At 40.6% G+C, this 26,220-nt stretch overlaps 1 protein-coding gene across 1 annotated transcript in view; it reads right to left on the minus strand.

Annotated features, from left to right (window-relative positions):
* The window catches only part of DMD (dystrophin), a 1,354,185-nt gene that overhangs the window by 1,128,762 nt on the left and 199,203 nt on the right, over positions 1-26,220 (minus strand). The window contains exon 2 of the mRNA XM_056862020.1: positions 12,275-12,336. Within this exon, the coding sequence (XP_056717998.1) occupies positions 12,275-12,336 (62 nt within the window). The remainder of the gene's footprint in view (positions 1-12,274; positions 12,337-26,220) is intronic.

The raw sequence follows: 26,220 nt of genomic DNA on the forward strand, positions 1-26,220 counted from the left end.
GAGAATTTCAGAAGAAAATCAACTTGTGTTTCATAGATTACAGCAAAGCTTTTGACTGTGTGGATCATGAAAAGCTATGGTTTGTTTTAAAAGAAATGGGTGTACCACAACATCTAATGGTTTTGATGCATAACCTGTACTTTGGGCAAGAGGTTACTGTTCGGACAGAATATGGTGAAACAGAATGGTTTCCACCTGGCAAAAGTGCCAGAAAACGATGTCTTTTATCTCCCTACCTGTTCAATTTATATGCAGAACATGTCATAGGGAAAGCTGAACTAGATTTAGATGAAGGTAGAGTGTAAATTGATGGAAGGAACATTAACAATTTGAGATATACAGATGACACCACATTGCTGGCAGAAAACAGTGAAGACCTGAAATGAAGCAGAAAGTCTCACAGAAGGATTGCAGCTGAACATCAAGAAGACAAAAGTAATGACTACTGGCGAATCTCACAACTTTAAGGTTGACAATGAAGAAATGGAAATTGTTAAAAGATTTTCTATTCCTTGGCTTAAACATCAACCAAAAGGGAGACTGCAACCAAGAAATAAGAGAGAAATTGAGTCTAGGAAGGAAGCCATGAAGGGACTAGATAAGATTCTTAAGTGTAAGGATGTGACATTGGTGACCAAGATCAGGATAATTCATGCCACAGAATTCCTGTGTGTGAAAGTGGACAATGCAAAAAGTGTTGGAGCAGAGTTTTACAGATATCGTAGACCGCTAAAAAGACAAATAAGTTGGTAGTAGATCAAATCAAGCCTGAACTCTCCCTAGAGACGAAAATGACCAAACCCAGGCTATTGTGCTTTGGTCAGGTTATGAGACGACAAGAGTAAAAAAAAGACAATAATTCTAGGAAAATACAGTAATTCTAGGAAAAGTTGAAGGCAGCTGGAAAAGAGGAAGACCCAACAAGAGATGGACTCAATTAAAGAAGCCACGGCCCTCAGTTTGCAAGGCTGTTAACAACAGAACTTTGGGAGGTCGTTAATTCATAGGGTCATCATAAGTCAGAAGAGACTTGATGGCACTTGACATGCACACATAGACAGAACTGCATTTCAGCTACCATTTTGCACGGCACTCATCAATTTTAGGTATTATTTATGTTTACTATAAACATTTATTTTAAAAACAAAAATCAAATCATAATAAGTATAAAAATGTATTATTCATTTCTTGGTATAAGCTAACAGTTTAGGTTTGAACAATATTCTTTTCTACATCTTCTGAAATAATATATTTAACAGATTACCTCATATATGCCAGTTATATACCTAAAAGCACTCACAGTGACTTCATTATAAAAGGATATGATTTTAGATTTTTAACATGTACTTTACATTATGCAGTATTTTAAAACTCAGTTTTATAAATCGGGCTGCATGAACCTGTAAATTTTCAGTTCTTTCAGGGTTCACCTATCTTCCAAATACTGAGTTCTGTTCCCCCCCCCCAAAAAAAGGTAAGTATTTACAATTGCCATTTTAGCATTTTGCACTTTTCTAATTGATTGTTTTATTTCTTGATGTGCAAATTTTGTAAACTCTTCCCAGCTGTAAGAAGGCTGGTGTTACCAAGGAATTGTTTCCCAACAATTTACAACCATTAAAGAAAATCTAGATGACATTCTGAACAAGAGTTGAAAATTAAAAAGCAGAAAACAGAAAAAAAAAATAGGCATTTTTTCACAGCACAAGGAAATAAATCTTAATTAGGTGCATTAAATTCACTATAGTACTGGTATTATTTGGATCTGCAGGTAAAATACATTTTTCTATATAACTTTGATTTAAAAGAAATACTTTGCACACTTTAGTGAACTCATTTTTCATGGTAAACATATTGGAATTTTATGATTCTGGTATACAATAAAAATGTAATTTGTTGTACCCTCTGGCATAACAAATGCATTAAAAAGGCTCACAACATTCTAGAAAGAAAATGCAAACAAGGCAGCGGTTATCCCCAGATTATTAAAGGTAATGGTCCCCTGAGCAAGCACCGGGTCATTCCTGACCCCTGGGGTGACATCACATCCCAACGTTTACTAGGCAGACTTTGTTTACGGGGTGGTTTGCCAGTGCCTTCCCCAGTCATCTTCCCTTTACCCCCAGCAAGCTGGGTCCTCATTTTACTGACCTCAGAAGGATGGAAGGCTGAGTCGACCTTGAGCCGGCTACCTGAAACCGACTTCCATCGGGATCGAACTCAGGTCGTGAGCAGAGCTTGGACTGCAGTACTGCAGCTTACCACTCTGCACCACGGGGCTTACATAATATTTAAACAGAGGAGGTCACAATATTTATACTGGAACCACTATAGATATGAGGTTACTATGGCTCATTCAACAATTTCATACTGACCTCACAGCTCAGGTTCACTGTGGCGACCAAGGAGAACTAACCGAGCCCTTTGAACTGGCCAAGGGAGTTAGACAAGGTTGCCTCCTTGCTCCTCTTTTGTTTAATCTATACCTGAATGATATGGCAACCAATTTATCAGAGTCTTGCCACCCCCCAAAGCTTGCAAGTCATCCCACCCCAATTCTACTCTATGCTGATGATGCAATTCTCCTGTCCCGCACAAGAATTGGTTTGAAAAGATCTTTACAAACCTTCTCTGAGTACTGCTTATGACGCACCCCACTTTCAACCACTTCAATATCCCACTCACTCAGCCCAGCCGTATGTGCTGAGGGAAAAAGCGTTGGCCTGAGTGTATTTGTGAGGAGATTATTTTCCTCCTTCTCCAGTCCCACACCAGTATTTACCTCAGTGAGAAATAGGAGACAAGAGGCTTTTTAACTTAAGCAGACAAAACAGGGAAGTTTATTGAACAGAACTCACAGAGATTGGTTTTCAAGAAAAAGGCAGAAATTTGGAGGGAAAACTCAGAGTCAGATTTATATACACAAGATAGCTTAGATGTTTTCTTCACTCAAGTTCCTTTCGTTCTTAGTTTCAAGCTTAGTTCTATCCCTCAGAACTATTATTCAGACGCAGACTCTCAGACTCTGTCCCCAGCCTCGCTCACTCTGACTACCCCACCTCAGTGGCTGTAATCCTCCACACCTCCCTGCTACCGGAATAGCTCTACCTCAGAGACTAATTCCCCTTGTGACCTGAGAATGGGCCCTCAGTCTCTAACCTCATTCTCACTCCTGTCACTACCACGGGTTGTGGGTGTATCAATAGCTTCAGCTTTAACAGAACCCTTAGGTTCACAGAGTACAGTCTGGCTGCCGCTACCAAGCTTCCAATCTATCACAGCCTTCCCTGGCTGGTCCCAGGCTTCAAATCCTTTCACAGCCTCCTATCCAGGCTGGGTCCCAAGCTTCGAATGCTTTCTGTCTCTCAGAGCTCAAAGTGTCAGCTCTTTGGCTCCGCCCACTCTTGGTCTGTCAGCTCTTGCTGCAGATTAACCCCTTATCCGTCACACTGCTCTAGGGAAGATCTTAAAATAAACCATCATAAATCTAAGATTATGACCTACGAAGAGGAGAAAAATGCCTCTTTTTCGCTGGGTATTAGACGGCTTTGAGGTTGACCAAGTCAAGGAGTTTGTTTACCTTGGCATTCTTTTTTCCCATAACCTAAATTGGAATGCCCATCAAAAAGCAGGGTCCAACAAAATTAAACCTGGGGTTGGTGCTATTGTCAACTTTTTCCACACCAAAGGTGGCAAATATATTCCAGGGACTATTCAGGTTTTTAATCTAAAAAGTATCCCAATTATTCTTTTTGGTGTTGCCTTCTGGATGACAGTTGTCAATGAATCTATAGATTGTCCATTGCTTCAGTTCTTACGAAAACTCCTAAGCACGACCCTTTTAAATACTCATGGCAAAAAGTCTTAGATGAGAAACTGTCATTGTTGGGCTTCTCGAAGGATATGTTATTAGATCTTGGGAAAACTGAAGCTTTCACCAAAATTAAAAGCGCATTAAAGAGCTCGATTATAACAGCACTACTTTTCGTGCTCGCCGCGTTTGTTCATCCCAGTTCTTCGGAATACCACCACCACGTGGTTTGCCTGCTTATACATATTATTTGACAACTCCTCGTCTTTCTAGAGCCTTTTGTTTAGCTAGATTGAATGCTAACCCATCTATGGTTATGCAGGGCAGAATTTTGAATATACCATATCCAGACAGGACCTGTCCTTGCTCTTCTGGCTCTATCGATTCACTAGCTCATGCCCTTTTGGAATGCCACTTTTACGAGGAACTTCGATCACATTATGTCTCTCCCCTTTTAACATACAAATCTAATGCCTCTGTGTCTGACATAATGCCTTTTCTACTAAGCGATAGGGACCCCAAGGCTACATTGTTAGTGGCAAGATTTGTTTCAGTCCTTATATCCCTCAAACACTAGATATGTGCTGCTTGAGATCAATGGATCAAGGAGCTTCTAAGGGATAAAAAGAAAGGAAAAGAACTAGTTTATTTCTAGGGTCAGGTAAGACTACGAAATTTGAAGATGCCAACAAATTATTTAAAGAAATAAAAACCTAAATTGCTTCCAAAATGCTTTTCTTTAAAGATGAATCCCTTCCATTCCTGTAGCCTCTATCACATAAGAACCTAAGAAAAGCCATGCTAGATCAGACCAAGGCCCATCAAGCCCAGCAGTCTATTCACACTGTGGCCAACCAGGTGCCTCTAAGAAGCCCACAAGCAAGATGACTGCAGCAGCATTATCCTGCTTTTGTTCCACAGCATTTATATAATAGGCATGCTCACATGTCACTCATCATTTTACAACCATTAAAAAAACATCAGCCAGCCATTCCAGGTCATCATTCAAAATAACAAAGGAATGATCAGCAACTAAAGATGCAGGATAGAAAAACAGCTACTTAATTCCAACATATGAAACAATATTGATGTTTGGTTTTTTTCTGTCAGTGTGCAAGTCATATATGTATCATTCAGCTTAAAAAAACCCAACTGAACCATCAAATTGATTCAGCAATTATACAAAATTTTGCTGCAGCTAGGATTGCCAGGTCCCTCTTCGCCACCGGTGGAAGGTTTTTGGGGCAGAGCCTGAGGAGGCCGGGTTTGGGAAGGGGAAAGACTTCAATGCCATAGAGTCCAATTGCCAAAGCGGCCATTTTCTCCAGGTGAACTGATCTCTATCGGCTGGAGATCAGTTGTAATAGCAGGTGATCTCCAGCTGGTACCTGGAGGTTGGCAACCCTATCTGCAGCCTTAAATTACAGTCTCCTATGTAGTCCATATATTTGTTGACAGAAGGGTCAGCTTTCTTAAACAGTTCTGCAATGTGTTTGTACACTGCTAAAACTAATGAAAAATATCTCATTAATCGTAAACTACTAAACCATATTAGCTGATGTATATGACTCTGTATATGACTCATCTAATTAATATACTCTATGTTGCAGCTGCCACTATCTGATACAACATTTATCTACAATAATTCACCACACAGAAAAAGTCTTGTAACCACACCCTACACATTCATAATATGAGCAATCAAACAGCCAATTTGAAGCACACTCCGCATGGCAGCCATTGGTGTGACAGCTAAATAAATAAGAACAGCTTCTATAAAAACCATCAAGTGTGAAGAGGTTATGCAGTCTGCTTTCTTTTGTATATTATTATGTCAGCATAAAAGTACCTTGGCCTAATATGAGAAGTTAAGCAAACCAAGATCATTGAGCTCCAAAGAGGTTAGCAAGCATCAACAGCCATACTTGGTGGTCCCAGGACAAAATAAATTAGGGTATTTAGGTCAGATTGCCATCGCTGGGTTGGGAAATGCCTGGAGATTTGGGGATGGAGCCTGGAAAGGGTGGAGTTTGGGGAGAGAAGGGACCTCAGCAGGGTATAATGCCATAGAGTCCACACTCTAAAGCAGCCATTTTCTCCAGGGAGATCAATTGTAATAGCAGATTTCCAGGTGCAACCTGGAGGTTGGAAACCCTATATTTAGGTGTACGCGCGTGCGCACACACACACACACAATTTTCAAAAACTCAAAGCAGGTAACAACAAGAAATACTGTGGCAGATGACACTGATAGTTGATCGAGAGTGTAATATTATTCAAAAACCTGTATTCACTTTTACCAATGGAAATTGATCTACACTGGTTGCCTCATAAAGAGGTACTGATCTGTGCTGGGATAAGATTTCTATCTCATATTCTAACAGGATTCAAATATTAATTTGAAGAAAGTAACAGTGCTCTCCTAAATAGAGTCACACCCTTCTAAATTCACTGAAGTCAATGGGCTTAGAAGCTAAACTCTGTTTAGGATTTTGATTGAGCTGAGCTGGGGACTACAGGCAGGGGTGAGTTTAAACTTTGCCTTTTTTAAAACGCTGGGAAGCCTAACTAAACTGAGGATTTAATTGAGGTTTGCTGGGAGAGGGATGTGATTGTTGTGCCAGTGGGTGATTAAGGTTGATTGCTGCCTGAAAGCTTGATTGTTCCCTTGTTAAGTGGGGTTGTTGTGATTGGAGCTTGTATCTGAGGGGTGGGGGCTGTGAGCATTTAAATTCCAAGGCTCCTGCTCGCCAGAGGCGCGAGCACAAGGGCTCTTAGCCTGTGGCTCATGACGGGGGATCTGTAGGTGAGTATAAAATCTTTTTATCTTGGCAGAGTAACTCTCTCCATCCGGTTGGAGTACCGAGCAACTTGAATATCTATGTGAATTAGCAGCAGATAGCTGCAGGGCAAGGAACTTCGGCACTCAGTTCTTATTTGGTACAGGAAGAGTGCAAGAGAGTAAAAGGCAGGGTTACAACACCAAAGAATAATATAATAATTAATTAATTAATAAAATAACAGTTATGAAGGTAGAAAGCCAGCAGGGGTCGGGGGGCTATCCAGTGTGCTGCATGGAGTGTCACATGTATGGTTATCTGCCTGCTGGACAGAAGTCGTGGGTGTGTGCTCGGTGCAGGGAGCGCCTGGCTCTCAGGAAGCGAGTTCACTTCCTCGAGGCCAAGGTAGCTCAATGGGAGGAGCTGAGACAGGCAGAGGGAGAGGTGACTAAGGACTCCTGGGATGAAATAGTCACATCCCAGTCCCAAGGTGATGAAAACCTGCCAGTCACGGATGATGGAGCCCTTGGGGAAGGAGGCCATCTCACTGAGGTAGGGGGATGTGGTACCTTAGAAGGGACCTCTTCCTTGGTGGATGAACAGATATCCTCTTGTACTGAGGATATGCCTCAGAGGGGTGGGGGGCTTCTTGTAGTGGGGGATTCAATCCTTAGGAATGTAGATAGCTGGATTTCTGGTGGGTGCATGGACCACATGGTGACTTGCCTGCCTGGTGTGAAGGTTGCGGACATTACCCGTCATATAGGTAGTCTGGTAGATAGTGCTGGGGAGGAGCCAGTGGTTGTGGTGCATGTTGGCACCAATGACGTGGGGAAATGTAGTCCGGAAGTCTTGGAATCCAAATTTAGGTTGCTAGGCAGGAGACTAAAAGCCAGGACCTCCAAGGTAGCTTTCTCAGAAATGCTATCTGTTCCACATGCAGGACCAGCTAGACAGGCACAGTTGGTGAGTCTCAATGCATGGATGAGGTGGTGGTGCAGGGAAGAGGGCTTTAGATTTGTAAGGAACTGGGCAACATTTTGGGACAAGCCGGGCCTATACAAAAGGGATGGGCTCCACTTGAACCAGGATGGAACCAGACTGCTGGCGCATAATATAAAAAAGGTGGCAGAGCAGCTTATAAACTGAACCTGGGGGGAAAGCCGACAGGAGCTGAGAAACATCTGGTTCGGGCAAACTCAGTGCACATGGACAAAGGGAAAATTGCTTCGGATTGCCCACATGGGAATTACTTGGACATGAAAGGGAATGGGGAAAAAATGATGGATAGCCACTTAAAGATGCCCAAAGGCAAATGCCAGGCAAGTCAAAAGAGAGAAACAGTGAGGAGGTGTTTCTATGCTAATGCTAGAAGCCTCCAAGAAAAAATGGGGAATTAGAGTGCATAGTTTTAAGAGAAAACATAGATATAGTGAGCATTACAGAAACCTGGTGGAGGGGAGAGAACCAGTGGGATACAGTAATCCCTGGTTACAAACTGTATAGAAATGACAGGGAAGGGAGTATTGGAGGGGGTGTTGCTATATATATAAAGGAAGGCATAGTGTCTAATAAGCTAGAGACCATAACAAGGGCAGACTCGACCACAGAATCCTTATGGGTGACGATTCCGGGCCCCAAAGGAGATTTAGTACTGGGGACGTTCTATCGGCCCCCTGACCAAATGGCTCAGGGTGATCTTGAGATGGAGAATGAAATTAGGGAAGCGTAAATAGTAATAATGGGAGACTTCAACTTCCCTCATATTGATTGGATAAATGTATACTCCAGTCAAGCCAAAGAGATAAAATTTTTAGATATCCTAAATGACTGTGACCTTGAACAGTTGGTCATAGACCCAACCAGAGGGGAGGTGATCCTGGATTTAATACTCTGTGGTGCTGCCAGTGATTTAGTGCAGGATGTGGATGTAGTTGAGCCAGTTGGCAATAGTGATCACAATGGCATCAAATTTAATTTATATGCAAGTGGGAAAGTGACTGGGAAATCTCACACAATTACCTTTGACTTTAAAAGAGGGAACTTCTCTAAAATGAGAAAACTGGTGAAGAGGAAGTTGAAAGGAACAGTTAGGAGGTTTAATCTCTAGAAAAGGCTTGGGGTTACTCAAGTCCGCATTACTAGAGACTCAGCTAGCTTGTATACCACAGGTCAGGAAAGGTAGTAATAAGTCCAAGAGGTCACCACCATGGCTAACAGGCAAGGTGAAGGAAGCAGTTAGAGAGAAAAAGTCTTCCTTCAGAGACTGGAAGATTTTCCCAAATGAGGCGAACAGAAGCAAACACAAACTTGCACAAAGGAAATGCAAGCATATAATCAGAGATGCAAAAAAAAAAAAGATTTTGAGGGGCTTATTGCTAAACACATCAAAACAAACAATAAGAAATTCTTTAAGTATATTAGGAGTAGGAAACCAGCTAGGGAAGCGGTTGGACCATTGGATGACAATGGGAGTAAAGGAACTCTAAGGGAGGATAAAGCGATTGCTGAAAAACTAAATGAATTCTTCTCATCTGTCTTCACTGTTGAAGATACAGGGCAGATTCCTTCTCCTGAACAGAGATTTTGGAGAGGGGAAAATGAGGAACTGAGGCAAATAGTGGTAACAAGGCAGGAAGTTCTAGAACGTCTAGACAAACTGCAAACTAACAAGTCACAGGGACCAGACGGTATTCATCCTAGAGTTCTTCAAGAACTCAAATGGGAAATTGCTGAACTTCTAACAAAAATATGTAATATGTCCCTTCGATCAGCCTCTGTACCAGAGGACAGGAGAATGGCCAATGTAACACCCATTTATAAAAAAGGTTCCAGGGGGGACCCAGGAAATTACAGGACAGTTAGCTTAACGTCTGTTCCGAGTAAATTAGTGGAAAGCATTATTAAAGATAAAATTGTCAAGCGTATAGAAGGGCAAGGTCTGCTGGACAAAACCCAACATGTCTTCTGTAAGGGTAGGTCCTGTCTCACTAACCTATTAGAGTTTTTTGAAAGCGACAATAAGCATGTGGACAGGAATGAGCCTGTGGATATTGTGTATTTGGATTTCCAAAAAGCTTTTGACAAAGTCCCCCACCAAAGACCGCTAAGCAAACTTCATAGTCACGGGATCAGAGGACAAGTCCTCTTATGGATTGAGAGCTGGCTGAAAAATAGGAAGCAGAGAGTAGGAATCAATGGTCAGTTCTCCCAATGGCGGGATGTGAGCAGTGGGGTGCCTCAGGGATCTGTGTTGGGACCGGTGCTTTTCAACCTGTTCATCAATGACCTGGAGTTGGGGTTAAAAAGTGAAGTAGCCAAGTTTGCAGATGACACCAAATTATTTAGGGTGGTTAAAACAAAATCGGTCTGTGAAGAGCTCCAGAAGGATCTCTACATACTGGAAGAAGGGCATTAAAATGGCAAATGAGATTCAATGTGAGTAAGTGTAAAGTGATGCATATTGGGGCAAAAAAATCCCAACTTCACATATACACTGATGGGATCTATGCTGGCAGCAACAGACCAAGAAAGGGATCTCGGGGTGGTAGTGGATAGCTCAATGAAGATGTCAGCCCAGTGTGCTGTAAAAAAGGCAAATTCCATGCTGGCCATAATTAGAGGAGGAATAGAGAATAAAACTACTGATATCATACTGCCCTTGTACAAATCTATGGTGAGACCACACTTGGAATACTGTGTACAGTTCTGGTCACCACACCTAAAAAAGGATATTACAGAGCTTGAGAAGGTGCAGAAAAGAGCAACCAAAATGATTAGGGGACTGGACCAACTGTCCTATGGGGAGCGGTTAAGATGCTTAGCTTGGAAAGAAGGCGGATGAGGGGAGACATGATAAAGGTCTATAAAATTATGCATGGTTTGGAGAGAGTGATTTGGAGAGAGGTTTTTCTCCCTCTTCCATAATACTAGAACACGGGGTCATCTGCTAAAGCTGGAGGGTGAGAGATTCAAAACAGATAAAAGGAAGTATTTTTTCACACAACGCATAGTTAAATTGTGGAACTCCCTGCCCCAGGATGTGGTGATGGCTGCCAGCTTGGAGGGCTTTAAGAGGGGAGTGGACATATTCATGGAGGAGAGGGGTATTCATGGCTGTTAGTTAGAATGGATATAGTCATGCTGCATACCTATTCTCTCTAGTATCAGAGGAGCATGTCTATTATTTTGGGTGTGGTGGAACAAGGGCAGGATGGTGCTGCTGCAGTCGTCTTGTTTGTGGGCTTCCTGGAGGCCCCTGGTTGGCCACTGTGTGAACAGACTGCTGGACTTGATGGGTCTGGTCTGATCCAGCAGGGCCTTTCTTATGTTCTTATGTTCTTATGATTACACCATCAGTTGTGTAAGTAAGTAGGATACATCCAAGCCCATTCAAATGGACTAAAGATATATCTACATGAAAACAAGGTTGTTGCTGTTGTTTTAAATTACTACCCTCTGATTGATGTGGTAGATTGTTCAGGTGACTTTAAACTAGGCTTGTCCAACCTGCAGCCCCTTGGCCACATGCAGCCCAGGACGGCTATGAATACGGCCCAACACAAAATCGTAAACTTATTATGTTAGTGTATTTTATGTGTGGCCCAGAACAATTCTTCTTCTTCCAATGTGGCCCAGGGAAGCCAAAAGATTGGACATCCCTGCTTTAAACCCTCCCCCATCCTCTGCCCCACATGAATAAAAGTGGAGCTCATGAAATATCGAAAAGAAGAATGATTTGATCTCATATCACTTATCCAACAAATAGCCAGTCCAGACTAGTTAACATTATGCAATATATTTTTATTATTGCTGGTATGCTTGCCTGTATGAGGGTCAGTGATTATTACTAATTTCCCAAAGGATGACTGTGATTTCTGAAAGGTTTTGTTACAGTTTATACATGCTTTTTAATTTTAATTTTTACCCAAAGCAATTCAGTCATCCTGTAACAGTTTATTTTGCTCTTGGTTAATGAATTCTATTCCATTCTAAGATCAGGGTGACATCATATATTTCACCATCTGTTTATAATAAAGGCAGACCCTTTTGAGTAATCTTAACAAGAAATGTTTCTGAAGCCACACCAGCCATCTGACTCAATTCTGCAATCAAGGCTATTCATTTAAAATATTCACACATAAATTTCTACAAACAAAGATGCCAGTGATGAGAAATTGTTGACTATGTTATCATGAGCTAGCTCTATCGAATTATCTTTATCTAAATGAGTTATTACAAAATAGCCCCTGCTTTAAAAAAAAAAAAAAAAAACCTAAACCATTCCAGGAAAGAGCTGCACTTCTCCACCAAACCCAAAGCCAATGAGTTTCTAAGCAAATATTATCTACCTGGGCCATTAGTACAGTTCAAGTCCCCAAATCTGGTCCAATGGCAGGTTGAAATGGATCCAGAACCTCAGTTTAACCCTGGAGTTGTGCAGCATTCACTCTACTATCCACCTGTCTGTTATATTACAGGCTAGTCATTTGACTTCTTCATAATGATTTCACCACAACTTCTCTCAACAGCAAACATAACATTCCACTTGCCTTTCAAAATCAACTATTGGAAAACAATATTTGCACTGAGCATTCACAACTGAGCTTAGTGTTTGCAGGCATGTAACAGTTTTGAAAAAATTAATATTTGTTTTGAACAGAATATTAAAGAACTCTCTTACCTTTGCCAACTGTGCATTTACCCATTTTGTGAATGTTTTCTTTTGAACATCTTCCCTTTCATCTGCAAAGAGAAAGTAAGGTATTCAGTTAATGTTTTACCCTTTCTATTTTCTTCATGAACATAATACATTCACCATTTCATTGGCTGCTTTCCTTACAAAATTATTCTGAAACGTTTTAAAATGAATAGGGTGTTTAGCTCAAAAACTGTTAATACCTTTAATCTCTTGAATTCATTTTCACATTTTAGAAACCACTGCTTCAACACCAGACTTTTTTGTAATCTATTAAAGTGTGAATGCACTTCACACAGTCTGGCTCCTCATGCTTATGAACAGTTTCAACCCATAAATGTTCATTTGTTTTAAATGTTATTATATTATTTTTGTTAGAAAAGGCTTTGGAATTCAAAATAACCCCAACTTGACATACATTAGGTTTTTAATTCTCATTTGTTGAATTTTTGTTTTGTGATGATAGACTTTATTTGCAGTCATAGACCATCAAGTCTCCAAACAAATAAAAGTTAAATACATGCATACATAATTAGGGAATAATAATTTTATAAAAATAAATAACATGTAGCAGAAATTAAAACTAGGGTAAAAAGATAAAATCCTTCAAAATACACATTAAAAAGTACAGATTCTAATCACAGATTATTCCAGAGCCTTAAACACATTTTATCTTATTTTATTTGCCAGCCAGGCAAATCTGGCCATACTAACAGATAAATTTGGTATTGTATCTGACAAAAGGAGCACTAGACGATGTTTGCTGGGAGGTCTGGGGCAGTCCACTAACAGAGGAATCAAAGAGCCTGTGCATATTTGATCATATAACATGCACTCAAAAAGATCATGTTCAGTAGTTTCTAACGTGTCCTGGTTGCATATACATTTTCGTGCATCCATTGGCCATTTATTATATGTTCCTTTGAGAAACTTAGAAGAAAGAGCATTATATTGAAGGAGCATAAAAGCCCTACGGTATTCATGGTTTGTAATATCTAACAAATAAGGCATAATGATGTTCTTAATAAGCAGGTCCTTTCTGAAGAGGGGATTCTGAATCTTATTCAGATTGTGCTGCCTCTCTACCTCGAAGACTCTGGTCTTAATAAGTGCTTTAACTGATTCAAGCATCATTGATAGGACAAGCTGACAAAAGAGCCCATAGTGGCCCATTTTTTTATTAAGAGCTAATTGCCAGGGTGCTACAAAAGAGTCTGTTAATATCAGGGTTATCAACCCCCCTTTTTTTGGTTTAACAACTTATAGCCAAAACATGCAGGTAATAATCCAGAGACTGGCCTGAACCGTGGTCATCCCAGATTCAATCCTCAATGCTGCATTTGAGATGTTATTCGGAGCCTGAAAGATTTTTCTAAGGAATTTAGATTGCACTCTCTGCAGACTGGTTGTATTACTAATAATGCTCAGAGGGGTACTATAAGTTATTTGGGTAAGTGGCTTGGCTCTAAAGATCTTAATTGCAGCCAGAATATGCCTCCCTCCCTTTTGCCAAAAGGATTTTTGAATTGATCCAGAAGATTTCTGGGCATTTAAGGCAACAGAGTTAATATGTGAGGTCCTTGATTGCGTGGCCTGAAAGACCACCCCTAGATATTTATAATGTAGGACCTGCCCAGTTTCCTTTTGATTAATTTCCCACCTATGTTTCTTTGGTCTCCTGTCACAGACCATAACTTTCATCTTATCCAAATTGCTTTCAAGCTAGTTTCCTCTGCAATATAGGTTTAAGTTCTCAGGACCCTCCTCATGCCCAGTGTCGTCCTAGAAAATAGGGCCAGATCATCAGGAATGAAATATGCCTATTACCAATTTTAGGGGGGTGGAATTGGAGATTTTAAAAGTGATTATCAATATCATTTACATAAAAATTATATAGCAGTGGGGCAAGTATGCATCCCTGCTTAACACCCTTTTTGGTCTTAAGCAAGTTTGTAAGGTGACCTTGTGGGCTACACCTCACCCTAATACCAGTGTTATGATATAGTGCTTTGGCCAAAAAAAGGAGCCGTTTATCTATGGCTGACGCTTTCAGTTGGCCCATAAGATTCCTCTGGAAATGGAGTCAAAGGCCGATTTAAAGTCCACAAAGGAGACATAAAAGGGTGATTTCTTCCCTATTGCATATTTAGCTATTGGATGATCAAGCAAAACACAGTGGTCGATTGTGGACCAGCCTTCTTTGAAGTCACCTTGTTCTTCTATTAAAAGATTTGTTTCTTCCAATACAGATGCCTTGCATGGAGTTTAGCAACTGTGCTAAGGAGGCTAATTGGTCTGTAATTTTTTTTTGGGGGGGGTCACTGATTGGCCCTTTTATGTGTAATGGCACTACTATCACAATCTCCCGTCCTTTAGGGAGTCTTCCTGTTCTATCAATGAGGGTGAAAAGTTTGGCTAGTATGAGAGCCACCACTCTTCATTGTTTTTAATTAGATCTGGGGGAACCAGGTCATAGCCCGGTGCTTTCCCTGGTTTCAAAGAATCTATCAGTTTTTTAATTTCCGAAAATGAAACTGGTGGCCAATCAGGTAAGTTAGCTGGTATAGTCAGGTCTATCCTTAACGATGTCTCTGGGTCTATAGAAATATACAGTGATTTATAATGTGATTCCCAGATTTCATGTGGGATTGCAGTGGAAGGGGTGGATCTTCCTAATGGATCAGAGACTAGTTTCCAAAATAGAGTGTGATTATTGCTTTTAGGAGCGTCTCCAATTCTCTCCCAGCTTACTAGCACAACCTTTTTCTTTTTGTTTCTTATTAGCCGTTTATACTTTTGTCTTAGCTGGCTGATCTTGTGTCTTACCACGTCTGAGGAGGAACAACTATTGTGTCCAGTGCATTTAATCTATAGACTGTGAATCTAACACAGAGCATTGTCTTGATTGTGCCAAACATAATTTCATGTGTAAGATTAAGCAGTTTGGACCTACTCAGAAAGCATATACAGAGTGCAGCCTGAGAAAAGCCTTGGGTATTCTGCTCTAAATATGTCAATTATTCATAAAGCAGACAAACCTGTGGTTTGGAAATATAACAGTTAATCTTAGAAAATGTATAGCGGTGTAGTGGAGTGGTTGGTTTTGTCAAAGGCTAGCAATCATTATGAAGTTTAAGGGGGGTTGTAACTGGGGTTGGAAATAAATTAAATATACATAATACATATTTTCATGTATTATCTAGGTGTACTTTACTCATTTAATAACAAGAATGCATTATGCATAGTTCAGTTAAATAAAATTGCTGTGTAAAGGCTTTGGACTGCCAGGTCTCCCATTATGGTGGGAGCCCTCTCACATGGCAGCTTCAGTTGCTCACCACTGCTTGTTAGAACGGCAGGGGGAAAGTGTGTGTGTGTGGGGAGAATAGGCATAGCGCCAATGTCATGATGCCATTTGCAGTACAAAACCAGAAGTGACATTGCATTGGCACAACACTCTAGCATTCCCAAAACAATATTCTCTCCAGGATCAGAGGAGCATGCCTATTATATTAGGTTCTGTGGAGCACAGGCAGGATGGTGCTGCTGCAGCCGTCTTGCTCGTGGGCTTCCTGGAGGCACCTGGTTGGCCATGGTATGAACAGACTGCTAGACTTGATGGGCCTTGGTCTGATCTAGCAGGGCTTTTCTTATGTTCTTACTTTGTGGTAAAATCTTGGTGCTGGCAACTGGTGGGAGTTTTAGAGGGTGGGGACATGTGAATAGGCAAGACTGTGCTAGAAGCAATGTTTCTATATGCCATTTTAATACATTGCATTGTGATATTAAATGCAACAGTCCACTTAGGACATAATGAGAGGAACAAACCACAAGTAAAGGTGTAAAGCTGGGATCTCTGTTACATTGTTCCAGCTGTCTTACCCACAGGTTCATAGTTTAGTTTAGTTTATTGTTATGGTCATCGACCAGCACATGTATAAAATACAGTCTTAAACCGACGCTTATATAAAATGCAATCAATAATCCACGCTAAAAAAATTACATAAACCACCATAAAAGTAAAAATTATGTACATCCGTAACCAAACATGCTCCTAGTTAAATATAAGAGACCTATACAGCAAACCTGAGTCTGCAGTAGTTAAATTATGTAAACCTTCACTTCAACACATGATTTTACTTTATATATCGCTTCTCGGCCTTTTGGCTAAGATCAAGTGTAGGTTCATATCACTTGTCACTATGAGCAAGGTAAAGGTAAAAAGGTAAAGGTCCTCTGTGCAAGCACCGGGTCATTCCTGACCCATGGGGTGACGTCACATCCCGACATTTCCAAGGCAGACTTTGTTTGCGTGGTGGTTTGCCAGTGCCTTCCCCAGTCATCTTCCCTTTACCCCCAGCAAGCTGGGTACTCATTTCACCGACCTCGGAAGGATGGAAGGCTGAGTCAACCTTGAGCCGGCTACCTGAAACCGACTTCCGTCGGGGTCGAACTCAGGTCGTGAGCAGAGCTTTTGACTGCAGTACTGCAGCTTAGCACTCTGCGCCACGGGGGAGAGAATGAACAATTAGATAAAAACTGTAGCTTCCATGTTGGGTTTTTCATTATAAGAAGAAAAGGGCTAGGCTTACTGACGGCTAAACCAGGAACCTGCCAGTTGTATAATGAATGCTTCTTGGTGTACACATCTTAGCTGTGATTTATCCTGTGTAAACAAACCATCTACTCACTGTAGATGATAACTGAAGGAAATTAAATGTCTTATAGTCCATGATAAAATTAAATTTACATAATATTTTTGAAATACTACACACATTGCTACATAAAAGCCTATAGTTATCAGTAGCCATCCTAAATTATGAAACTGTGAAATTAATAACCTATCTATCCTCGGTAGTAAATTTTAGAATAATCTTACATTTAAGTGAGACTTTTAAATAATGCGTAGTGGTAAGATAAAAAATGAAATAAAACACACTGAAAATTCTTTTAAATTATTTTAAATAATATATTTGTACCATAAATTTAATTTGTACTTACAGAATGATCAATGCAAAATTGGAGAGGAGGCACAGTATTAGTTATGCATGTAAAGGAAAACTACTCACTACTTCAAATGAGAATCTAACCATTGACACTCCATCACAACATGAAAAGTCAAAGTAACTTCCTAACCAGAGATTCCCAACACTAAAACCACATTAAAAACCAATCAGAAAAAGAAAGTTTTCTACATGCATTCAACTTGACATTACAAGATGCAATTTCTGAGTCTGTCCATTATTTTTGAGAAGTCTTGGAGAACAGGTGAGGTGCCAGAAGATTGGAGGCGGGCAAATGTTGTCCCCATCCGCAAGAAGGGGAAAAAGGAGGATCCCGGTAACTACCGACCCATCAGCTTGACTTCTATACCAGGAAAGGTTTTTGAACATATCATCAAACAGTCAGTCCTTGAGCATTTAGAAAGGATGGATCTGATCACTAAGAGCCAGAATGGGTTTCTCAATAACAAGTCATGTGAGACTAATCTTATCTCCTTTTTTGAGAAAGTTACCAACTTGCTGGATCAGGGGAATGCTGTAGACATAGTTTATCTAGATTTCAGTAAGGCTTTTGATAAGGTTACCCATAATATTCTTGTTGACAAATTGGGAAAATGTGGTTTAGATCCTATTACTGTTAGGTGGATCTGTAACTGGTTGACAGATCGCACCCAAAGAGTGCTTGTTAATGGTTCCTCATCCGCTTGGAGAGAAGTGACTAGTGGAGTTCCTCAGGGATCTGTCCTGGGCCCTGTGTTGTTCAACATCTTTATAAATGATTTGGATGAAGGAATAGAGGGGATGCTTAATAAATTTGCAGATGATACTAAATTGGGAGGGGTAGCAAATACGGTAGAACACAGGGCCAGGATACGGGATGATCTTGACAGGCTGGAGAATTGGGCTAGAACTAATAAAATGCACTTCAACAAAGACAAATGTAAAGTTCTGCATTTAGGTAGGAAAAATCAAATGCATAATTATAGGATGGGGGAGATTTGTCTCAGCAGTAGTTTGTGGGGAAAGGATCTTGGGGTCTTAGTAGACCAAACACTGAACATGAGTCAGCAGTGTGATGCGGTAGCTAAAAAGGCAAATATGGTCTTGGGCTGTATCTATAGAGGTATAGTGTCCAGATCATGTGAAGTGATGGTATCGCTTTGCTCTGGTTAGACCTCAACTAGAGTATTGTGTTCGGTTTGGGCACCACAATTTAAGAAAGATGTAGACAGGTTGGAACGTGTCCAGAGGAGAGCAACAAAGATGGTGAGGGGTCTGGAGACCAAGTCCTATGAGGAAAGGTTGAAGGATATGTTTAGCCTGAAGAGGAGAAGACTGAGAGGAGATATGATAACCATCTTCAAGTACTTGAAGGGCTGTCATGTAGAGGAGGGTGCCGAGTTTTTTTCTGTTGCTCCAGAAGGTGGGACCAGAACCAACGGGTTGAAATTAAATCAAAAAAGTTTCTGTCTAGACATTAGGAAGAATTTTCTAACACTTACAGCAGTTCCTCAGTGGAACAGGCTTCCTCGGGAGGTGGTAAGCCTGGAGGTTTTTAAGCAGAGGCTATATGGCCATCTGTCAGCAATGCTGATTCTATTACCTTAGGCAGATCATGAGAGGGAGGGCACCTTGGCCATCTTCTGGGAATGGAGTGTGGGTCACTGGGGGTGTGGGGGGGGGTAGTTTGGAATTTCCTGCATTGTGCAGGGGGTTGGACTAGATGACCCTGATGATCCCTTCTGTGACTAGCAAAATCAACATTCTTGCGATTTTTTTCTCACTCTCCTCTAACTTTGATAACTTCTATATCATCTTACCTCTGGTAAATATTCAGTCTAATTTTTAAGGCACTGAGAAAACATTAGCAGTGATCACATTTCATTTAAAACACCTCTTTTGTTGTAACTGATGCCAGTGGTGAAATGTTAGGCTGCTCTATCTATACTATATTGTTGATTTTTATGTCACTGTTTTTGACTGGACTGTTCTTTTAACAGCAACGAAACTGGATTCTAGCTATCTACGGCTCAAGGAGGCTTACAATTTTAAATTAATACTATCCATAATAAAATAAAGTCTCATGAAATCCTTCCCCCCAAAAAAATGCCTGTCAAACCCACTAAAACCCCTAGCAAAAGTGTTACATATAAACATATAACAAACAAAACAAACAGACCTCTAAAAACTAGACTTTCAGAACACAAAAGTAATATTTTACCACCTCTAGTGGAACATTTCATAAGATATAACCATAAAACCTACAGATTTTTCCTTTCAAACTAGAGAAACAGAATGACAAAAACATTCTAAGGAAAGAAGCTGAATGGATATCAAAGCTGAAAACATTACACCCTCAAGGGTTAAATGAAAATATCTCCTGGCAAGCACTTGTAATAATAATAATAATTTATTTAAAACTATTTGCCAGATAAAACAGAAACAGACCTTGCAAAGAGTGAATTTACAAGCCAAGACTAATCTCAATATAAAATACTGGGTTGTACATGAGATCGGGGGAATACTCTGAGGCGAAGTTCCTGAAGTGCAACTGTGCAATATTTAGCCACCTGATAGGTAATTGGGGAATTATCACCCAACAAAAACCCTTTGGTCCAATCACCCTCTCCCGATGAGGGGTTCAATAATTTTGGAACGGGCTCTCTTGTAAAAAGGGCATCCGAAAAAGACATGTTCAATAGTCTCCAGTTCCCTGAGTAACAGGGGCAGAGTCTTTCCACCCTAGGAACCTTCTTGAATTTCCCTTCTAGGATGGCAGAAGGTAAGGCAGTGCATCCAGCCAGTGTATAAGCCCTCCTATGAGTATTCATTTCCAGGGAGCACAAGTAGCTGGTGTTAAGCAAGTATTTGTATAATTAAGATACTGGCTGCAGCCAGATTAGGTTTCATGATGGTTTCATTGCTTGCTTGTGACGTTTGAGTTAAGAAAGGTCCGTAATATTTCTAAAGAAAGAAATTCTAAAGAAAGTTTTCTGATAATTTTATATAGAATGCAGTGTTACTTGTATTAGTTGAATGTTTTTCCAAAAACAACAACACACAACCCGTATTCTGAGAACACACTTTGCTCTTCCTCTGAGAGTAGTCTTAGATAAAATCAAATAATTTTTTTAATGCAGAAGTAACATGTATTCTGATAAGGTAACTGATCTATGTTTATAATATTGTTTTAGGTATTTTATACATGTGTTTTAAACATATATGGATATACATGTGAACATTTTATTGTATGTTTTATTCATTAGATCCCCCGAGGAAGCATATGTAAAATGTGTAGGGGAATTTAATTATTAAATATTTTTCCCTTGCACCAATTGTTGCTTTTTGTCTACATATAAGGACTACACCCTCATCACCTCCTCAGGGAACACATTCCACAAAATGGGAACCCCTATTGAAAGGAATGTCCTCTTGCAGATGTCATGCAGGCATCATTAAATTGGGGGGGGGGATAGCGAGAAGGTGGCAACTAGACATCCGCAATGGAGAAAAATGGTCCTCCATGCAGAGCTTTAAAGGTCATAAGCAGCACCTTGAATTACACTTGGAAACAAACTGGCAGCCAGTGTAGCTGTTTTAAAATAGGCCGGATGTATTACTCTCAGCTAGTTTCTGGGTTTTCATCAAGGATAGCCCTGTATACAATGTGTTACAATCGTCGAACCATGAGGTTACAAAGCATAGATTGAATGGCCAGGTTGGCAAAGTGTAAGAAAGGGGAATGTTCTGAACCAGATGCAGCTGACAGAAAACATTCTTGACTACTCTGCCAATCTGCTTTTCAAACAGCAGTCAAAAGCTCTTGACCTGCTCTGCAAATGCTAACTCCATTACTTACAAAACAAGTGGGTCTAATCCCCCAATCAGCATCTCCTCCATTCAGCTTCAGCTTGTGCAGCCTTGGCCACTTGACCTTCGCCTCAAAGCACTGCTACTAATCATCATGGCTAAGAAAGCTCTGGTCACATATTCATTCTAGATTCCAAGTGTCCAACTGGGCTCCTGTAAACTAAGACATTAGGGTGAAAACCAGAGGACTGAAGATGACATCCCTCAACAATGGCAATTGACCATTGTGTGAAAGAAAGAAACATGGGAAAGAAAGGACTCATCCCTTTTGTGTGAAAGAAAGGGTTGATCCCTTTTGAGACAGTTTTGCAAATAGGGAGTTTCTGAAACTGATCTTACTTGGCCCGTGTGGCCTTGATTTTTAGCCATTACTTGAGATCATTTTCCTTTTCATAGACAGCATCTTATTATTTTAGGCAATTAGTTGCAATATGTAGTAAGAAAGGGGGGAAACAGATTTTCTTCATGAAAAGAACCTATTAATTTTTCTGTAGATTCAAAATGTCTGAAGCCTTCAAAGCAGACTGGAAAATGGCTGGCTAACATAGGATTGTCTCTGCTTAAATCAGACACCAAAGACTGAAGTCCTGAATGTGGGAGAGGTGAGAGGTGCTGTCATGGAGCTTGCATATTGCTGTGCTCTAGGGTTGCCAACCTCCAGGTACTAGCTGGAGATCTGCTACTGCAATTGATCTCCAGCCGATAAAGATCCGTTCACCTGGAGAAAATGGCCACTTTGGCAATTGGACTCTATGGCATTGAAGTCCCTCTCCTCCCCAAACCCTGCCCTTCTCAGGCTCCACCAAAAAACTTCCCGCTGGTGGTGAAGAGGGACCTGGCAACCCTACTGTGCTCTGAATGTAGAAGGGCTGGCCAAGATGGTTCTACAACAAAAGTCAGGTGTAGCCTACTTCCAAATCTTCAAATCATTTTAAAGATTTGGAAGTAGGCTACAAGATTATGCTATTTTACCCCTTCACTTCCTCTCCTTTCCAGATTAAGTTTTTCATCCATAATTCTATTTTTTCTTGTATAATTCACCTTAAATATAGTAAAGAGTTTAAACTACACACCTCAAATAATAATGATTAACGCTAACCATATTTTATATTAATTGTGATTTACCGATCTGCTTCCGATCCTGGTTTTAAATAATGATTAAGATAGCAATGCTAGTTAGCATTAACTCCAGCTTATTGTTGTTGGGGAAGGTATAATGCTAAACATGTCAGCTGAAGCAAACTTACACCTTTCTATGTCCATTGGCTTCAATGTAGAAGGGTCTAACTGATTAGGATGGCACTGTAAACCTTGATTAAACCCAGCAAGTATTGGGTGGGGGGAGGGATTGAAGCCTGAGAAGAAAGTAAGTACTAGAAGGAAGGACACAGCACATGGCCTGTTCCTGGTCCATGAAAAATGGATAAAGTATCAGAAGTATCACATCTTTACTAGACTTTTTATAGTGTGAAAGGAGACAAGAGAACAGCCTATTCTCTGTTGCTTCATCAAGACTCAATCAAATGGATCTAATTTTATCATCAGTGGCAAGCAAGCTTTTTTTTTGTTTCTATAGAAAAGTCTCCCTCCCTTGCATAAAGAAGTTTATTCAAGAGATAATCATGGAGTTTTTTCAAGTCTTGGAGAAAATATAAAGATATCTCAATGAAGATGGGAGGTTACAAATATTAAATGTTATGGATCTATGAATACTATCTGGTAACCACTCATTAATTCTTGATCTACTGAAGGCTGATTGCATATTCCTAAGTATGCTTGTCTAGGCCACTTGTGCATATGTTATGCTTCGTCCCCTGATTAACTCTCAGAACTGTCCCTTTCCTCTTTGATTGCCTCCCTAACCAGATGCTATCTCTTCTAGAGAAAATTCTCTGTGAAACATGACATGCAACATAAGTCTGCTTTGTGATCCAATATTCAGTTTTGCAAACAAGAGGCTTTAACAATCTTCCTGAATACAGGGAGCCTAAAATGAAGCCCCAGATCAAACACCTGAGAAGCTTGGATTGCTGAAGCAATGAAATGGGCAACCAGTTGAAAAATAAGCCAGACACTATCTAGAGATGTGGCCCAGGAACCAAAGAACTGATCAGCTAGCTTTGAATAGGGATGCTGAGCACTTTGCTATGAGTTATCTTTGATCAAACACCTTACTCACACAAGAGTCAACTCCTGTCACTGAAGTGCCTTGAGTGTTAATGTACAACCCGAATTCCAGGCTGAACAACTTTCATCAGATGTGGTGGCTTCTTGTGCCACCAGGTCATGCATCAGTTTTGCTTTGGTAGATACATTTCATTCAGTTCTATGCTGCAGCTTATGACCACTTTTGTGCCTGCACAGTCAGCTTACTCAGTCTCTCTGGGTAATTAAAGTAGCCTATTTTTCAAGCACACATCACTCAAATATTGGTCCTTCTTCCCCTCTTTGGGAAATGTATTCCTGATTGGGACAGTTTTGCTGCCTTTGCTTTTAGAGGCCCACCCCCACCTCTACGCCATCACCAGCTCTTGAGCATAGCATCTACTTGCAGAGGAAATGTATATGCTTCCTCCTATGATGGAGGACACTGTTTTCTGAATGTATACATCAGTTTTGTCCTCACAAACCAGCAATCATGCAGAGGCAGGAGGGGCCAGCATGCTCATGGCCACTATTGCTCTCTATGCAGTCAACATGAGACGCATAGATACACCAAAGGTGTGAGTCTCAATACAAAATGTGAAAAGGATTTTTGCCCCTTTTAAGCATGTGATGTTTAAATTGAAGGCCTTGGTGGGTCATGTACAACTGTCTTTTCCAGGCAATTTAAGCTGTTTCAATGTAGACAGTCCATTGAACATTCAGCTCTATGATCACTTCCCACAAGCACAATGCAAGTTGAACTGGAAAGTAATTGAGCCTCCCACGTTCTGTGTGCCCATGTTCTTTGCTATCTCCCTCAGCTGCTGCAATAGTATGCACCTGGTGGTTACTAATAATATGATAAGGAATAATTACTGCTGAAAGTTAAAAGAGAAAGTGCCAAAGCAGGACTGCAGCTGAACATCAAGAAAACAAAAGTAATGACTACAGGAGAATTACAGAACTTTAAGATTGACAATGAGGAAATTGAAATTGTTCAAGACTTTCTATTCCTTGGCTCCACCATCAACCAAAAGGGTGACTGCAGCCAAGAAATCAGAAGGAGATTGAGACTGGGAAGGGAATCCATGAAGGAGCTAGAAAAGATTTTGAAGTGTAAGGATGTGACTCTGGCCACCAAGACTAGATTAATTCATGCCATCGTATTCCCTATTACTATGTATGGGTGTGAAAGCTGGACAATGAAGAAAGCTGATAGGAAGAAAATAGATTCCTTTGAAATGTGGTGTTGGAGGAGAGTGTTGCGGATTCCGTGGACTGCCAAAAAAACAAATCAGTGGGTTATAGATCAAATCAAGCCTGAACTGACCCTAGAAGCTAAAATGACTAAACAGGCTGTCGTATTTTGGTCACGTCATGAGACGACAAGAGTCACTGGTAAAGACCGTCATGATAGGAAAAGTTGAGGGCAGCAGGAAAAGAGGAAGACCCAACAAGAGATGGATTGACTCAATAAAGGAAGCCACAGCCTTCAATTTGCAAGATCTGAGCAAGGCTGTCAGAGATAGGACATTTTGGAGGACTTTCATTCATAGGGTCGCCATGAGTCAGAAACGACTTGACGGCACTTAACACACACACAAGGAATAATTATTGTAGCTTAATGCTTTTAACACAAAGTATTGTTCTGCCCCACTTTGTATGGGCCAGATAATGTAGTTTCTAAATTCAGAAAGGAAACACAACCTTTCTTCTGGTGCATCCAAATGTTATTGAATTCCTACTTTAGACATTCAATCCTGGCAATGGTAAAAAACAAGTCCTTTCCTTGTGCAGAGAAAGAGAATGTGCTATTAACAAAGATTGATGCTTGAGCAGGTCACAGAAAAAAGCTACTACAAACAAGTGGGTATAGCACAGAAGTCTGTGTCAGGTTCTGGAAATAATCGATACAAGAACATATGCTTGAATGATCTTAATATACAGATAATAGCAGTGGAAGAGACCATGCATGTGGAAATGTATGAAGGACCCAAAAAGAAAGTTGATTAGAGAGAAAAGCCTCAGCCTCACTGAAATATCTATATTTAATGGTATTACCCAGAAGATTCTGATCTTTACAAGCTCAGTGGGTGTTAATTAATATGTCGTTAGCAGTTCAATGCCTTGCACATAAATATGTGGGAAAATAGCATATTTCTGAATAGGTTATACAGTTCATCAGCATGAGTGAGAGATTAAGCTTCATCACTAGATAATAACATCATCACTCTTATAAGTACAAGAGCAATAGAATAAGTCTTTTTTTAAAAAAAAATCTTTTTTTTTTCAAATGGTAGGCCTTGGAGTTCCCCAGACTTATAGTTCTGGGGGATTTTAATGTTCACGCCAATGTGGCTACATCCTTGCAGGCTCTGGACCTAGTGTCTTCCAAGGCAACACTGGGACTCTCAGAATTTGTTTCAGGTCCCACACATGAAGAGTGCCACATACTGGATTTGATCTTTGGTGTGGGGTTGGATGTGGATCGGGTCTCTAGAGATAGAGTGCCATGGTCAGATCACTTTGAAGGCCTGGCTGGGTGTCCCAGACCCTCCTTGCATAGGCCATGAGCTGATTTATGCTCGCCTGCAGAGACTCATGGATCCAATTGGTTTTCAGAATGCTAGTTGTGCCCTTGTTATTGTGTGCTTCAAGGCAACTGTCTTGCCCTCCCTCATCCAGGTCTCACTCATGGGATCTGATGCCTCCCAGTGACTTGTTAGATGCGCTGGTAGAGGACTCACATAGTTGTCTCTCTGAAGCCATCGGCAAGATTGCTCCCTGATGTCCTCTTTGCACCCATTCCAAACTAGCACCATGGTACACCATGGGACTAAACGGGAGCTTAGACAACTAGAGCAAGTTTGGCAGTGAAGTCATAATAAGGTTTCAAAAGCTTCTTATAGGATG

Source organism: Euleptes europaea, chromosome 16 (genome assembly GCF_029931775.1).
Source record: "Euleptes europaea isolate rEulEur1 chromosome 16, rEulEur1.hap1, whole genome shotgun sequence".
NCBI classification, from domain to species: Eukaryota; Metazoa; Chordata; class Lepidosauria; order Squamata; family Sphaerodactylidae; genus Euleptes; species Euleptes europaea.